Source organism: Phocoena sinus, chromosome 5 (genome assembly GCF_008692025.1).
Source record: "Phocoena sinus isolate mPhoSin1 chromosome 5, mPhoSin1.pri, whole genome shotgun sequence".
Classification (NCBI taxonomy): domain Eukaryota; kingdom Metazoa; phylum Chordata; class Mammalia; order Artiodactyla; family Phocoenidae; genus Phocoena; species Phocoena sinus.
This window is the reverse complement of record NC_045767.1, coordinates 21999095-22016406: the sequence shown is the minus strand read 5'-3', so window position 1 is coordinate 22016406 and position 17312 is coordinate 21999095. Positions and strand designations below refer to the sequence as shown.

The 17312-nt window shown below is 40.7% G+C and overlaps 1 protein-coding gene across 5 annotated transcripts in view; it reads right to left on the bottom strand.

Moving 5' to 3' along the window:
* Positions 1-17312, bottom strand: part of PDE5A (phosphodiesterase 5A) — a 139891-nt gene that overhangs the window by 18032 nt on the left and 104547 nt on the right. For all 5 annotated transcript variants that reach the window (XM_032633204.1, XM_032633207.1, XM_032633208.1 and 2 more), the window contains 3 exons: positions 12809-12934; positions 11310-11404; positions 3043-3130 (listed from right to left, as the gene is read on the bottom strand). In XM_032633204.1, coding sequence (XP_032489095.1) covers positions 3043-3130; positions 11310-11404; positions 12809-12934 — 309 coding nt within the window. The remainder of the gene's footprint in view (positions 1-3042; positions 3131-11309; positions 11405-12808; positions 12935-17312) is intronic.

Below are 17312 nucleotides of genomic sequence, written 5' to 3'. Positions count from 1 at the left end.
GTGGCTAATCCATGTGCAAGTTATCTAAAGTTTTTGCTATGTAATCATTTTTTATTTCTTGGCTGTAATTTAAAGCACAGTGACTCTCTAATCTTGAACTAAGTAAAACATACCTTGGGTACCCAGAATATACTCAAAACAACATCTTTAAATTGAGTCAGATGTGCTTCCTAAACCTCAGGGCTGAGAAAAAACCCCAGAAGCTTAGAAATAGGGTCTGGAGGTCAAGGATTTGTTCTGAAGAAAGGAAACTGCTGAGCCAGGTTCAAACATTGGTTAGAGGATAACTGATGCTGAAATTGTGGTATACGTCTAATTAATGAATATGTGATTACACAAGAAACATTATTTTTAAATATTAAGGCACTTTAGATTCTGGGCAAAACAAAACTATATTCTGATACTTTTATTTATTTTAAGACAAAACTATTTCAAGTAGAAAAGTAGAAATGTCTTTTGGTATTGTATTTTTATTTTCCCTTCCAAAAACAAAGGCTGTAAATTTTTGTGTATTGGTGCTTACAAAGACAGAATATAGATGGGCCTTATAATGTGAGGCCAGCCATATATACAACCAGATTCCTTTTATGTTAAGTAATAATATATTACATAAGTTTTATGTTATCTAATAACAGAGAGAGCTATGATAGGCATACTGTAAAATATGTTTTTTTATAAAAGGTTAGCATATTTTGTTTAAAACTAAATAGGATATTAAACTGAAGTTTGAGCTGAAGGGCAAAGACAGCAAATTCCAATGAAGGTACAGGTGTTGCTGCTATAACTTGACACACACATTCCTGAGAAGTCTCAGTTCGGAAAAGCCCCACACTAAAAATAACATGGTTTTTGGGAGAAACAGTGTTAGGGCAGACCACTCAAAGCCTATGTAACTTTATAACCAGAGCACAAACCAAATCAAGAACTGGCACCTCTGGAGGTAACTTGGACAGGCCAGGCTAGCAAGTCTGGGGGCTGCCTCTGAGGACATTAAAGAAGCACAGAAACAGCTGAGTGGAAATGGTGGTTTGTGGAAGCCCAGAGGCAGCACAGGGGGAACTGGATGGCGGAGACAATGGGGCTGTACTAAGGGAGGTGCTGACGGAAGAGCAACCTCCTTCCCGTGGGCCCAGAGCAGCCCAAGGCGAGGGAGAGCGCCTCAGGGCTAAGTGCCCATTTTCAATATTCCTAAAACAACCGAAAGGGTTGCTCATGCAGGAGCCAAGCAGAGGGCTTCTTCCTTCCTTGCTGAAAGTCAAAATTCAACTCCCATAATTCTGGCACCTCACCCAAGAGAACTTGTTCATGAAACAGTACAACTTATACATTTTACTGACATCATTCCCCTACCTCCCAATCATACATCAACTAATTCACGTTAAACAGTCACATCTGTAGCAGACTGTACTAGAGCATGTGCAGAATTTATAAGGAGGTGCCCAAACTGGCCACATAACTCTTATCCCTTCACCCGCACCAAGAGGTGTGATTGCGTTCCCTTTCACTCAAGTAAGAGAGAGTGGCTTGAAGTCACGGCGTATGCCTGCTGGAGTCTACTGGGTGGGGTGGGCTCCAGTACCCTTGTGTCTGATTCCTGTCTGGAAAATCTACAAGGCAAGACACAAGCTGGCTAGATGCTCTGATGCAGCAGTGAAGGAGAGGTTGCTACCAAACAGGACGGGGCTGCCTTCTCTGAGTTTTGGAGGCATGGGGTTGGTTTAAGTCCTGTCCTGTTCAAGAGGACCACAAAGAAGGCAAAAGAACCTTAGCAGAAAGGAGCTGAAAGCCAACAATCAGAGTTCCAGGAGCTGAGGAAGGAGCCGTAAGGTGATAAACTGGACAGAGACGATCACTCATATTAAGGCGACGTCAGTGGAAAAGCCACACAGTTAAGGCGCTCGGCCAGGATCATGGAATTACTCGTAAGAAAAGAAGTAGGTTTAAACACCTACCAGGCACAAACGGGGACACTCATCACACTACCAGTCTCTTGTTTCCTATTCTCCAAGTCTGGGGGAGTAGGAAGGGACATGGGGGTTTGGGGGTGAGGAAGGAGTCAGAAGAAACATAAGGGAGGGACGAAAGGAGCCAACCAGGGTGGGGAGAGAGAACCTGAAACTAAATCAAGCCCCACATCTGGACTACTACATAGGGCTGCACATTTTGGTTTCTAAATTGAGAACTGTATGCTATATTTTAGGACCTGAAGTAGTAACTAGAGGGTAAAACTTATCAAAGAGTGACCACAAAAGTCATGGGCCGCCTGTGTTTTCTGGGGCTCAGGGAAGAACTAGTGCCACTGGGCAAATGTGAAGAGATGGAGGTAAAATTGCTTTAAAATTATATACCATGCGTTTGTGCTTGTTCAACGTAATCGTCTACAGTTTTCACTGTTTTCTTATTATAAAGGTAATACACGCATACAATGGGTAATGTGAATAATGAACAACAAATCAAAACCAGAAAATAAAAAAAGTATTAATAGTTTAACTAGACAAAGCCGTTGTGAACATTTTGGCATATATCATTTTAACCTTATTTTCCTTAACATAAATATGACTAGAGTAACATACTATATGCTTTCTTACATTGATAAATATTCATTTAGCCAAATTGTTGAATAGCTTTATTCCTTAATGAAAATGTTTATTAGTGGTCAGAAGTTTCCATAAAAAGAGGAAAAGGTACTGCCTTATGAAAGAAAACCTTTGAGAGTAGTATAAACCACTTCATTTGACAAAAACAAAAACAAAAACAGAACTGAGAGCCATAAAATACCAGTTTTGTTTGTTTCTAATTTGGAATAACCAAATGGAGGTGAGTAACCAGTTTTCCCTTTTCAGGCAACATTTAGACAGTTTTGGTTTCTAGAGAAGTGAGGCTGCGAAGATCTCAAATGTTTTGGCTTTGCCTTTCTTACCCAAAAAGGAATAAAGCATGCTCAAGAATTTATGTTGCTGGGAATAAATCCAAAACTTAAAAATAAAACTGAATTTATAAAGCGCTCTGTTAAAATTCTACAACCATAAATTAGGTACTTACAGGACTATTAAGGATCATCAGGCACTGGTCAAAATGATGATGCTCCATGATTGAATGGCAGTAGAGCTGAGCGAGTGGGTGTTCACTTCTGGGTTTGTTGAAGAAAGTTTAAAAAAATTATCAGTTTCCCCAGTATATCAGTTATCAATTTCTTCTTCTTATTGGTTAACTGAAAAAGAGGCTACTTCACAAAAATTAATCCAGCTAACAATTTTCTCTCCTTTTGCTAAGAAGAGTGAGGGAATCTCTGGGAAATACATATAAAGAGTCAAATTGTTTTCAAATACCAATGTTAACGGATGCCGGTTCAAAGTATGAACAATTTGATTGGTTTTAATATTTATTAAAATAGTAGAAGGAATAAGGACAAAGGATTACTTTCTCTACACACGAAAAAAATCTCTGAAATAGCTGTGCCAATAATAGTTTTCAATTTCAAAAGTGCAATTAATTTAAAATCTGAAATAAATTTCCATGCAAGCCTTTCTTCTGAAATAAGGCTGAAGGTCAGCGTCCCTATGTGTGCCTGTATATAAGAAAAGAGTCAACTGAGATGGAATTAGCTGAGGTGTGAGTGATGAGAGGCGAGGAAATGGGGGACAGTGGGTGCACATCCCCTTCTGGAGGAAGGAAGGAGACAGCTGAGTCAGAAAAAGTTCCCAACGTGGGATCCAGGTTATTTCAATGCAGGACATCCTGGCGGTGCTCTAAAATGAACTTGGGGAAAATGGTAAAGACCGTTTGGCTGAGTGAAGTGAGGGGAGGAATATTATAGTCAATTCATTATATGTAACAGAGTCACAAATCAAGTTCTAAAGCATGACAAGCAGAGTCCTCCACCTATTTCTCATGACCCTTCACATGTGAACATAAAGCACCATTTGCACTCTTTGTTCTTTAAAAGGAAGACAGGAAGTTATAGCTCCTGAAAGTCTCTGTTTCTTGAATTAATAGGACAGGGGTTTATGAATTGTAAAGCACGATACAAGTGTTAGATAATACAATTGATTTGTTATTCCTCTGTACTAGTACATGAATCATTATTTTACTTTGCACTTAATTTGCTGAAGATAGAGAACCTACCCAAGACAAGAAATGTAACACAGGAAAAAATGAGTTGGAGTGAGAGAAGCTTAAGGGAAAACAAAAACAGTAAAATGAAAATAAAGGTAAGAGAATGGGTGATCTCACCTACTAGTGTTTAACCCACCACGGATATTGCTGACTTCCAAACTGCCATGTTTTGTTGTTGTAACCTTTCCCAAGTGAACTCCTGCCTTGTCTTCTTTGTTCCTTCCGTATTTAGTGAGTTGTACCATGGGTCAGATACTGTGCTTATCACTGGACAGTGGGAAGGCAATGGGTGGACTAAAATGAGCAGATTTGTAAGAAAAGATAAATTTGCTGGAACCAAGACTGGAGATGCATGGAGACTACTGGGATTTAGTTAGGAGACTAGTGGGAAACCGTTCTAGTAACCCAGGTAAGAGACAGCCTGGGTTAGAGTGGTGGAATCCCAAATAAAAAGAGCTGCTTAGGAGGTAGATTAGTTAGGAGTTGGCAATGAATCCTGATGTTGGGAGCTAGTGGGGATGCGGGAGGTGAAGGGGGAAAGTATGGAGGCTAAGCTTCTGCTTTGTCATTTCTGACATAGGAAAAAAGGGAGAAGATGATGAGAGATGGGGGATGAAGGAGGGGAAGATGGACTAGTTGAGTGTTGGATCTATTAATTTTAAGGTGCCTGAGGTACAACCAAATGGGTATAACGGTCTGAACTCGGGTCTGGGCTGGAGAGAGAGATGTGGATCACATCAACATGCTTGGAAATCCAAGCCACAGGAGTGGATGAGGTGCTCCAGGGAGATGGCCCGGGATAAGAGAGGGCCTAGCATAAACAGAATCGATGATCTCCCTCCAAATCCTGCCTGTATTCTATAGTCTCTATTTTGGCAATAGCATTTTCTCATCACTCAGACCGGATAAGCTCAAGTCAACTTCAGTACAGCTACCGCCTTCCTCATTCCCTTCGCTTAGAAAAGGAAAAGCTTCTAGAGTATCTGTTATTGTCGTTTATACGAGGAATCCAAGCACATCCAGTATTAGCTTAGTATCAGTTTTATTCTGCTAGGTGTTTATAAGTCTGTTACCCGTTAGCCTGTATTCCTTTTGAGTTTGTTATCATTAGGGAAAACGAATCTACCAATTACTATTTACTGAGAGCCTATGCCCTGTCCAGCACTGTGCTAAGTAGTTTACATTTAATTTTTACAATAGTCCTCTGTAGGACACTTCAGCTCACCACATCAGAATCTTCGGTCCCACCTCACACTGCAGCCATTGATGTAGTGTCCAGCTTCACGCCTGCTCTAACAAACTGCACGAGGAGCCCGTCAGAAGGCGCCTGCCCTGGCCCGCCGAGAATACCTCTCACTTCTGCCCACAGGAGGGCTCTCTGCACTCACACTCACTCAGCCTGGAGCGTGTGGAGTTAAGGCCTCTGGAGGTCCCCTGTGACCAGTGGGGTATGGCAGCCTGTGGAGCTGGCTGTGGAGCTGCCCCTCCCCCTGCAGTCTCTGTCCTTTTGCGAACAGTTCTGGGTCTCATGTCGTAAGACTTCTCAAAAGCTCCTGGTGGGACTGAGCACCAGCTGCCTGCATGGGTGGACAGCTGGATACCTCGTCCTTCTCCTGGCTTTCCCTTCTCTGTTTCCCACTCCCAGGCCTGCATTCCTGCTCCCTGGGATCGCAGGCACTAATAAGCTATATGCACGCCAGCTTTTGTCTCAGGCTGTGCCTCCTGGGTGACCCAGACTGAGACCTCTAAAACTGGCATTTTAGCATTTGTTTTTTAGATGACCAAAGGTACAGAGAGATTATCTAACTTGTTCAAGGTCAACAGAAAAGGCAGAGCCGGGATTCACACGCATCCTTCTCACTGCATCACACTGGCTTGTGACCCACAGCACTCTGCACACAGTATCCACCCACCAACCCAGTTAGAAGCTGGACTAGAAATGCGATTAGGTGGATATAACACACGTTTAAAACTTCTAACGCACATTACATTTTTAGACAGTGCAGAAAGGACGGTTTCACATTAGAGAAAATTCTTGGCTTGTGAGATAGATGAATGCAAATTATGTGTTTGCCTTTACTTCTAAAAATATGGATTTATGAATCAATGAAAGGGTGACAAATTCCCCAAATTTCCCATTTACAAAGATATTCATGGAAACCAATGCATTCTATATCCTGCTACTTTTTACTCTTTCAAACACAAGGCTTCGTTGCCTCTTTATTTGAGGGTGTGTCACAAGGGCCCATTAAACCACTCCTGCTGCTGGGTTATTCCCACACGTCAGTGAGCAGTCATGGGCTAGCACGCCCTCCCTGCATCTCCTCTTGTCCTGCAGTTGTTGGTCCATCTCTGAGAGTGGCATAAGGATGCCAATGCAGAAATCAAACCAATGTCTCAGGAGTACAGAATCTTAGAAATCAATAGAAAATGAAAGTTCTGTGAGAAAAACACAGCCACCCCAGCACAGTACTCCTTTTCACTGATTCTGACGACGGTCCTTAATCTGGCTTCTCATCCATATATATTGCTCTGGGCTCAAATCTCTTAGCTACTCTTTGTGACCCATGTCAACCCATTTAATTCTTTTTTTTTGGTAATGTATTTATTTATTTTTAAATTTGGCATTAAAAAAATTATTTTTTTATTTTTTGGCTGCATTGGGTCTTTGTTGCTGCACACGGGCTTTTCTCTAGTTGCAGTGAGCGGGGGGCTACTCTTTGTTGCTTCTCATTGCAGTGGCTTCTCGTTGCAGAGCACGGGCTTTAGGTGCATGGACTTCAGCAGTCGCAGCATGCGGGCTCAGTAGTTGTGGCTTAGTTGCTCTGCGGCATGTGGGATCTTCCTGGACCAGGGATCGAACCCATGTCCCCTGCATTGGCAGGCGGATTCCCAACCACTGCGCCACCAGGGAAGTCCCAACCCATTTAATTCTTAACTTGACCATTTCTATGCAAATCATCACTATTGCCTTCTATGAGTCAGGGGTTATTTTATGTTCCTGTTCTCTGTGATCACAGATATTCACGTTGATGATTCATTTGACCTTGTGACCCCAGTTCTTGGACCTTCTTGACTCTGCTGATGGCCCTTTTTTCACATCAACAATAGACAGTCCCTTCTTTGTTCCACAGCTCCTAGCTGCTACCAGGCATAGTCTCTTTGCTACTCCCTGTCCCTCCCTCGGGAAAAAAAAGCAAGATCTTCAACTCCCATCTGTCCTTAACAGTATCCCCCTGTGAAAATAGCTAAAATGTGTTGAGCATGTAGTCTGTGCCAGGTACTGTTCCAAGCACTTTACATCTACTTATACTCCTTAATCCTTATAAGAAACCCTGTGAGACAGGCACTGTCATTATTCTACTACACAGAGAAGGAAACATAGAGAGGGAGTTTAAATGACTTGCCCAAGGTCACAAGGTGAGAGGAGTCAGGATTCGAATTTGCACCATAACCATCACAGCTCCTGCGTGGTCGTCTAAGGACCAAATGAGCTCATGTACATAAGTGCTAGAAGGAGTTCCAAATGCCATGGGATAAGACCTATATTAAGTGTTAGCTTCTATTATTATTATTACTATTATTGAGCGATTAACTGAACTTGCACTTTATTCATATTCAGATCTCTAGTCTCTCAAGCCCTCCGACCTTACCAAGGATGATCTCACTGGCTAACATAGACTCTCCTCAGTGTGCACTTCACAAATTGTGATTCCGGTGCTGTCTTTACTGCTCTTTTAAGCCTCTAGGAGCCTGCTGACCCTGTTACCACCGTGCCTATTCACGACCTTAGCTCACTCCTGTTCCTCTGTCACAGAGCAGAGAGGACCATGGTGCAGGGCAAGTTCTTCCAGGACAACTATACATGATCTGATTGTCGGTACCAGGAAATTTTTTATTGATTTTGCTGAATCTCTAATCTTGAAAAAAACATTCATTTGGTCATTCTACCTCTTCTAACCTCCATACTATGCATTACTTTCTCCTCATTGCCACAACTCCTTTCCCCTCCATCCTCCCTCCCAAAGGACACACACGTGCAGACACACTTCTCAGCTCTTCATTGTTGTCAATGGCACCATCATTTTTAACTTCTTGGACCCAGAGTCATGATTTTACCCCTTCGTTCCTGCATATAACTAGCTGTTCAATATTTAAACAATTTTCTCCTTCAGTCTCTTCCTTTCTCTAGCTAATATGTGATGTTCCATACACCTGGCTTCCCCTACCTAACAGCTTTCTGGCTGGAACTCTGTGGTTCTAATTATTACCCATTTACCTTGTACCTTACTTACAGACTTTTCTTCCTGAACAATGTCTTCATTACCCACTGCAGCAATGGCTCCTTGTCTTTTCACTACACCGAATATAAAATGCACGGCTTGGTTTTCCAGCTCTCCCTCGGAAGGGTCTTCTAACTTCCACTTGTTCATCCTCTTACTTTCCATCCCTAGTCAGTGAGCCTTCTGACCAGTCAGACTAGCCATCATGTCTGTTCCATGAATATGCCCACTTCATGGTGTTCCTGCAGTACCTTCATGCTCTCCCCTCTCCAAATCCTACACACTTCAGAGATCCGGCTGTCGTCTCACCTCCTCCATTAACAGTAAGGATGGGCTACACTGATCATCGTCAGTCTCCTCTACTGACCACTTATAGCTCACGTTATCAAACAACACAGGACTTACTAGATACTTTCTGGCATTAATCACCATTGTTTCATGAAACTGTGCAAATTCCTTGATAACAGAAGCCGAATTTTATACTTTTATAGCTCTCTTTCTGCCTAGCAAAGTACCAGGCCCCAGTAACTGCACATTATCTCTTTGCCTAAAATGTAGGATAATTTCACTATATTTATAAAACACCAATCCTGAATCTAACCAAATAAATGCATCTACAAGAGTCCTCTTATATTGAAGGCAGGCCTAACATGGGGAAATTTCTCTACATAAGCAGATGTCTGCGCTTCAGCCATTTTGTTCCTATGACTGCCTATTTTTAAAAGAATAATTCAATAACTATCTGGAATCACTCTTGCCTCCATCCACCCATGTGGGAGAAGAAAGCACAAGAAGTGAACTCTTCTCTCAAATATTTCACTGGCGTACTTGAAGCACTCTTCATAATGGCAATCTTCCTAAGCCAGGAAGGAATCAAAGAATCAGATAATGAATCAAAACACAGTTTCCTAAACAAGGAATATCTTACTTCAATTTAATTTTCTGAAAAGATGTTCAACAAGCACAAATGACAGAGTTCAGTTTCTAACTTTGCTACCATATGAGGGCTTTTTTGTCTTTTTGATATATTACTTTTATTTTTGTGTCTTACTGTTTGGGTTTTCTTTATAGAGTGTTTGAATATCTGATGAGGTCTGGACACAGTACACCTTTTTAGAAGTTAGTTCTTTATATGGAAATGTTTCTGATACTCTTAGTCTCCAAAGAGTCCCCTGGTTAAGAAAATCCTACTGGAGGTATCACTCGTTTACCACTAGGGAAAGAAAAAAAAGAAACATCCCTGGGAAATTCTTGGTTTCCTTTACTCAAACCACAAGGATGTAGGAAGAAATAAATATCTCTGAAACTCCTTTAATTTTTTTAAAAGTTATTATTACTTAGTGTAAGTCTGCTCTGCGGTGTATGTGAAAGCAAGATTGTGCGGTCTGACTTTTTCCCAGGACTTTTTTTTTTTTCAAAGAGAGGATGACGTTTCTCCAGATGTTTTTCCGGGTAATTAATTTTAAATAAACAAAGGAAAAAATAGCTTAGTGGTTTTTTTCACTCCAAAGCAGGGCACTATGGCAATCCATACACTAATAATCCATATCCTAATGATATGATGTTCAGTGCTGAGGCAGGAAGAGAAGGCAGCACCGCTGGCTCTTATCCTTAGGCAGTGCTTGACTCCGCGCTGTAAATCTTTTCACGTCGTTGTTTCCTTCCATAATTACTCCTGTGTTGATGTGAGGCTCAGGACCACAATCACATGACAAAGCACAGGGTACGAAGGACATGTCACCCAGTCAGTTCTCCAAAACATTAGACTTTAAAGAGGAGACAGCAAGCCTCTGATAGTCAGGCAAGAGCTTGCTATCTTTTCCCATCAAAGGTCAGCAGAGGACACGGTTGCTACATCGCTACAATTCTTTTTACATGAAGTTTTCCGTTTACTGTATTTAGATAAAGGGAATGTGATTAGAGAGCTTTCTGAAATTCCCTCAAGATATCAGACATGTGGAATTTCCTAGAGAGATCTATGCATTAGTTGAATCACTTGCATACCTTAAAAATGCTCTGTAGTAAGAGATTTCACCATTAAAACGTATGCCTTTCAACTAACTTGCTTCAAGAAAATAAAAATGTCACAGTGGCTCCAAAATCTGATGAAAAGTGATATCACCTTTATTATCTCATTTGTCATTGCAAATGTTACTTAAGCGTGGTTCAGAAGGGAGCCTGAAAAGCTTGTCTGAAGAGTTAGTATCTTACTCGCAAAATCAGCCAAAATGCAGGCTTCTGCTCCTAAGATTTATTTAACACTTAGGTATGTACCAGGCATTCTACCTGGTAGTGATGTGTGTTGTCTTAAAACTTACATGAACCCTATGAGGTAGGAATGCTGTTATCTCGATTTCACAAGCCAGGAAATGGAGGTGTAGAGAGAGGAGTGTCCTGCCCATGGTCACACAGGAACTCTGTGGCAGAGGTAGGATCTGAATCCAAGTCTGACCCCAGAGCCCAGAGTCTCCAACACTGTGTTCCACTGCCTTTGCTAAGACCAAAAGCCTCTTTCTAGGCAGCATTTACTAAGTACTTAGGATAGAGCTAAGCACTTTTTAACTATTATCTTTTATTCCAGGGTGAAATTCTACCTTTTCTGATCTACTCTTAACAGTTTTCCAATGAAGCTCCTAAGCTGGGTGTATATAAACAAAAGCAAAACGCTTGGTAATTATCTAATGAAATAAGATTCTCAACATAAATAGTTCTTGAACTTCAGGCCGGAGATGTTACCAACACAATATTGGACTTGCATTATTTTTTCCATTTCCCTTAAATAAAACCAGAGTATGTTATGGGACCTTGACCAACTGAAATTTTGTACCATCAAATTATGCTGTGGCTTTTACTTTTAAAACTACAATTTAAAAGAAACAATCTCTTCTGTCGCTGGGGTGAATGCCTTACCGCTGTATGTAAGAGTTATTCACACCGCGGTGATCCAAATCGTGGCTTAAGGCAGCAATCAGCAGTGCGAGTATCTCCAGGTCAGTCAGCCTGTTCTGCACGACCGAAGAGCAGAAGAAAGAAAGAGAAGGAACAATTCGGTAAAGCGCGTTATACCACCTCTTTCCACCAGTCACGTGGTTTTCTCCTTAGTGCTTTACATATGTGCTTTCTAGTCACATAGGACTCATGCTAGAATCCTATTCTGCAGGCAATCAGTCGTACTTGGTTTTCAGAATGGGACTATCATTATCAACAGAAAAAGTTCAAATGCCTCAAATAATCAATAACCTGTCCACCTATAGTCTATATATATTTTTTAAAGAAGATGTTGGGGGTAGTAGTTTATCAATTAATTATTTTTGCTGTGTTGGGTCTTCGTTTTCTGTGCGAGGGCTTTCTCTAGTTGTGGCGAGCGGGGGCCACTCTCTTCATCGCGGTGCGCGGGCCTCTCACTATCGCGGCCTCTCGTTGCGGAGCACAGGCTCCAGACGCGCAGGCTCAGTAATAGTGGCTCACGGGCCTAGTTGCTCTGCGGCATGTGGGATCTTCCCAGACCAGGGCTCAAACCTGTGTCCCCTGCATTGGCAGGCAGATTCTCAACCACTGCGCCACCAGGGAAGCCCCACCCTATTTCTTATAAATGTTTGCTATGGCAGGAAGGTACTACTATGGTATCTGATATGGCTTCTTGGACAACAATCACTTTTTTTAGCTCTAGCCAGCTAAAATGTGCACTCTATGAAAGTAGAGACAGAGAATAACATTTTTAGAATTTATTAAATAAAAAAGAGCATGGAAGCTCTGAATTAAAAACAGTTTTATGATGTATGCCTGGAATCACTGACATAGAATAACTTGTCGATTCCCATTGAAGTTAGAATCTAAAGACAGAGATATGAAAAATTTGGCCCAGAAAAGAACGAATTACTTGAACGTTTTCTGCACTGATCTTCCTGTAAACAGTCTCTGGTCAATGTATGTGAAACCAAAACCTTTTCCATGAAATAGTACTTATAAAATTAACAGAGGGCTCCAGAGAAAACGTGACAGAGAACCCTGGACTCACCCATGGAGCCAAGTTCAGGACCTGAGTGGTTTTTGAGTTATTCTACTACGGAGCAGGTTGAATGTGAACATGAGAAATTTGATACTTTTCTTATATTGTAGAGTTTTCTTCTGAAGGAAGCATTTATTTGCCCAAAGGCTATTAAGTTTAACATGAAGCTATTTTAAAGATTTTTAAAAATAGGCCATATATATTATATATGAAAGAAAATTAGAAATCATTTTGCCATACCAGTCTTCCTTAATTAACAAAGTGTAATTTATTTTGTAAGTGGCGTTAAATATTATTCTCAGTCGTCATTAGTGCACATTAAAAACGCTTGAAAGAACATGCTGTATTCTTGCAGCAAACAACAGAATGTCTTAAATATATAGATGGCTCTAAGAAGTACCTGAATTTTGCCTGCTTTTAGGGCGGCAAACATGCACTGAGCTGTATTAAAGGCATGTCTCCAATTATGATAGGCCACATTCTTCCGATAGTTCTTCTTAACACTTAAAATCCACCTGCAAAGAACCTTTAGGAAATAAAGCGTAAGTAGTAAAAATAACTGCTGACGTTTATCACACATTTATTAATCTTCACGCAATGTACAAAGCATTTACATCTAACTCCCGGGACTCTGAGGGAGGCACTACCATTTTGATTATTGTACAGATGAGGAAAGTGACATTCAGAGACTTGCCCAAGGTCACAGTGCTTGTAAAGGGTGGGCCCAAAAGTCAAACCTCAGCAGTTTGACTTCAGAGCCTACCACGCAAACCACCATGCTAACTAAATTAGATGTGAAATGCAAGGCAGCTGGAAGAAAGGTACTTTTGTCATGGGTAGGGCACAGACTAGCTTTTTAAAAGATATTATGTCCATGTGTCATCAATTAGGAGAGTCCAAGTAGGCAGTCACAGGTGCATGAACTCACTCTCAGGGAGCCGTGCAAGCAGCCAGTCTCCAGTTCTTCTCACGCTCCCATTCTGTATGTCTGCAAAGGTAATTGTGCGAGGCTCCGGGGATGGCTTGGGGGCAAGGCACACAGCACATGTCCAAGGACAAACTGGAGCTCCAAGTGCCAATCTTTGTCCCTTTGAAACTATGCTTAAATATGCAGGCAGAGTTACTGCTTGGTTACCAAGAAGCAATTAACAAAAAATAATATATGCAACATAAAGCCCTGGGGGGTGTGTGTGTGTGTGTGTGTGTGTTATACACATATTTTAAAAGATGGGGAAAAAAAGGATAGATTTCAGAAAAATCTCACAAGCTGGGTTTAATTCAACTCCTAAGTGGTGTATTCAGTAAAATCCCCAGGGACTCATGGGCTGTAAGCTTGATAATTTTGTGTTTGTGTTAGCATCAGAGTCTGCCTCTCTTCAATACTGCATGATTTACTATACTTTTGGGGATCTCTAAAAATAAATATGTGCTTCTCCCTACGTGTATCACTGGAGATATTTCAAACACAAAGGGCATTGCCCTGGGGAATAGAAAAAGTACCAGGGAAACGAATGTTGCTTTAACAATATTCAACACAGTTTGGTTGGCTGCAAAAGTAGGCCAAAAACAAGGTTTCTTCTTTGTTGGTAGAAATTGTTTATAGAGGATTTGGCAGAAAAATCAATGCTTTCATATCCTCCCTTTTCTTTTCAGGTCTCTTTGTTCCTGTTCTATGACGCAGTTCACAGGGAATTCTGATAAAAAGAACCCAAATGTCCCCTAGCTCTTTCACCCCCGAGTAACCATATTTCCCAGAGGATTTCCGTATGCCTAAGGTTGACATGCTAACCTGAAGTACACTGCAGCATGACCATTTCTCAACAAAGTCGACCCCGAAGATGATAGATTTATCTTATTAGGAGAATTTTAAGTAAGAGCAATTAATTTTCTTTGATATGCTTAGAAAGTGAAGTGTCATGGAAAATTACTGGTGACTAATTAAAGAGTCAAGGAAAATAAGCAGGAAAACCCAGAAATTTAACCTATGGACATATCTCTTTACTAATCATAAATCTGTAGATATAATTAAATAGGCACTTATGCATATAATGTGAAATAATGACCAAAATGACTTTATGAAACCTAATTCCTGATGGACTACTCTATTCTGCTTCTTTTTATTATCTGGCCACACTGCGCGGCTTGTGGGATCTTAGTTCCCCGAACAGGGATTAAACCCGGGCCATGGCAGTGAAAGCGCTGAGTCCTAACCACTGGACCGCCAGGGAACTCCCTATACTGCTTCTATGGAAATGGGCCTATTGAACTAGGTAACCCAATGGATACCCAACTGTATCTAATTAGTAACTAGATTCAAGTACAGTTTTGGATTCTGTTATCAAATGTTCTTAACAGCGTTTAGGAAAATTATGGTCAGATCTGCTTAATGCTTGGTGGATATGCCTGGCGTGTTCAAATCTGTAGTACAATCTTTTGTACAGGACTACTGAGTAATTATGTGCACTGTGGAAGACCCTAGGGAGCATGCTCAATACACTGAATCAGTCTCCAACATTACAAAGGCTTCCTAAGTCCTGCACGGCATCCTTAAGATGCTATGGGAGAAAGCGAAGAAAGAAAAAACACAGCTCAGCTCCTGCCTTCAAGAATTTCAATCAGTAGTGACTGAAAGTAACAAAAGCGCACATATAACGGAAATAAATTCACATAAAAATGAGAGCACAAATGTATAAACTGTCAATAGCATTCCAAGTGGCATGAAGTCAATCCTAGGGTTCTCCCAGAAATAGAGATTTTTAAGTCAGGCTCTGAGGAAAAGTATGTTATGGCACAACATACTTGGAGCAGACTTGGAAGTGGAGCCATCCTGTCCATTCAGGGGAGGAATGACACGTAAAAGACAGGAGGTCAAGGAAAACAAGTACAGCACACGCAGATTTGTTGGAGTAGAGTTGAAGAACCTGCTTCAGAGATCAGCAAGAATTATAGGAGAGTAACTCAAGATTTGGAAGCCAAGCAGAGACAGGAAGATCTGACATAACTTTCAGTAGGAAATATTCTTTGTCGGGGCACTTCATGGTGCTTAACATCCTCTCTAGCAGTAACATTTTAATTTTATCATCCTAAAATTATATCTGAAATGTACAGTGACAATAATATCTCAAATAAACAAAACAGAAGAGTCACTAAGGCAGGAAGGCCAACCAGAATAATAGCAATGTTCGTGTTGATGTTGGCCGGAATTAGAATAGTAGTTATTCAAACAGAAAAGGAGAGTGGATGAATGAGACATCGAGGAGAAATATCTGCCTAATGGATAAACATTCAAGGAAAGGTACAAATAAAGACTGTAAAAGAAATTCTTAGTGACTATCTTCATACCCAACACTCAAATGCTATCTAAAAGCTTATGTTTTTAAGAAATAAGAAATAAATCAACTTATATAAGAATTTCATAAATAGGTTATTCCTGTTCTGTCCAGGCCCTTTCAACAGAATCAGCACTAGTGTAAAGTATGGGCGATCTCAGGACTGGAAAGGGATTTGAGTCGCTATCTAGGTTTATAAGTCCCGTGACTAGCAAGAAGCAGAACTGAGATTTGCATTTAGAACTTCTGGCTCTAAATGAGATCTTCATTCCATTAATAGAAAAGGCTTTTTAAAATGAGCCCTATAACCTACAACAGAGAAATCTGATAGGGAAATATAACCATGGTCAAATTTGGTCTAAGGAAGGGATAACTGACATGTACTCTACACCTGTGTATTAACCGAAATATACAAGTGTGCACACATACACATGCATGCAAATAGACAATCTCACAAATGCATGTGTAATTCTCACAGGACTCCCGTTGGGGAGGTCATACCACTATTCCCAATTAACAGATTACAAAACTCAGAATGTGAGAGATTAACTGCCCAAAGAAATTAGAGGTAATCACTAGTCGAGCTATGACTCAAAATCCATGAACTTTCTACTCCACCATGCTATGTCAATTTCTTCATTTGTAAAACAGGGACAATAATAACCAAAGAACCTTTCTTGAGAGCTTCTTAAAATAATTAAATGATATGATCTCTTAATCAACACGCTCTTATAGGAGTGAAGTATTACTAGAGAAGAGTCTACAGACAGTTGGTCTTTGTTTTCACCCAAGAGTAATATAAACCGGTTAAATTAAAGAAAGAACTAGATTCGGGCCCCCAGTAATACCAGAAATGACACTGTACTAACCTTAGCTATATTAGCCCTCAGTTTTCATGCCCCAGTGAGGCTTTGAGAGCAGGGACGAATCATCACTGAAATGCGTACCTAGCACAGTACAGGATACACTGCTTACTGTTAATAAATTTTCATTTTATGAATGAATGGATTGCTGGATAGTGGAGGCCTCCAAGATATTTACATTTCCAGATAGGAAATCTGTACAAGGAGACTAGACATTCAACTGACCTGAAAAAAAGTAGTTTTAAAGGCAAATTACTAATTTTTTTTTCATATCGGCCTTTCTATTCTCCCTTATTCTTTGATGAGATACACGTAGCCATTATGAAACAATAGAATTCCCTGATATCTCCCAACTGGTATTAGAAGGTATTGATTTCAGTCTTGCTATTTTCTGAGAGGTGAATAAGGTAATCGACGGGGGTTAAAATCAGTTTTCATCTTCACTCCATATGGGTGACCCTGTTTGAACCAAGAGCTTGGCTTCACATCAACCTCTTCACTCCCTCATTTCCAAAGGAGTTCACGCTGTTTTGGTCCTTCTTTCTACTGTGTTATTGTAACCTCCACAATCAGATCACGTTACTTCCCTACTTAAAATTCCTCAGTGACTCACCATTGTTTTCAGGATAAAATCCAAATTCCTCTGAACAGTGTACAAGGTTCTACAGAATCTGCTTCTTGGTTGCTTTTCTCACCACTCTCACCCCCTCAC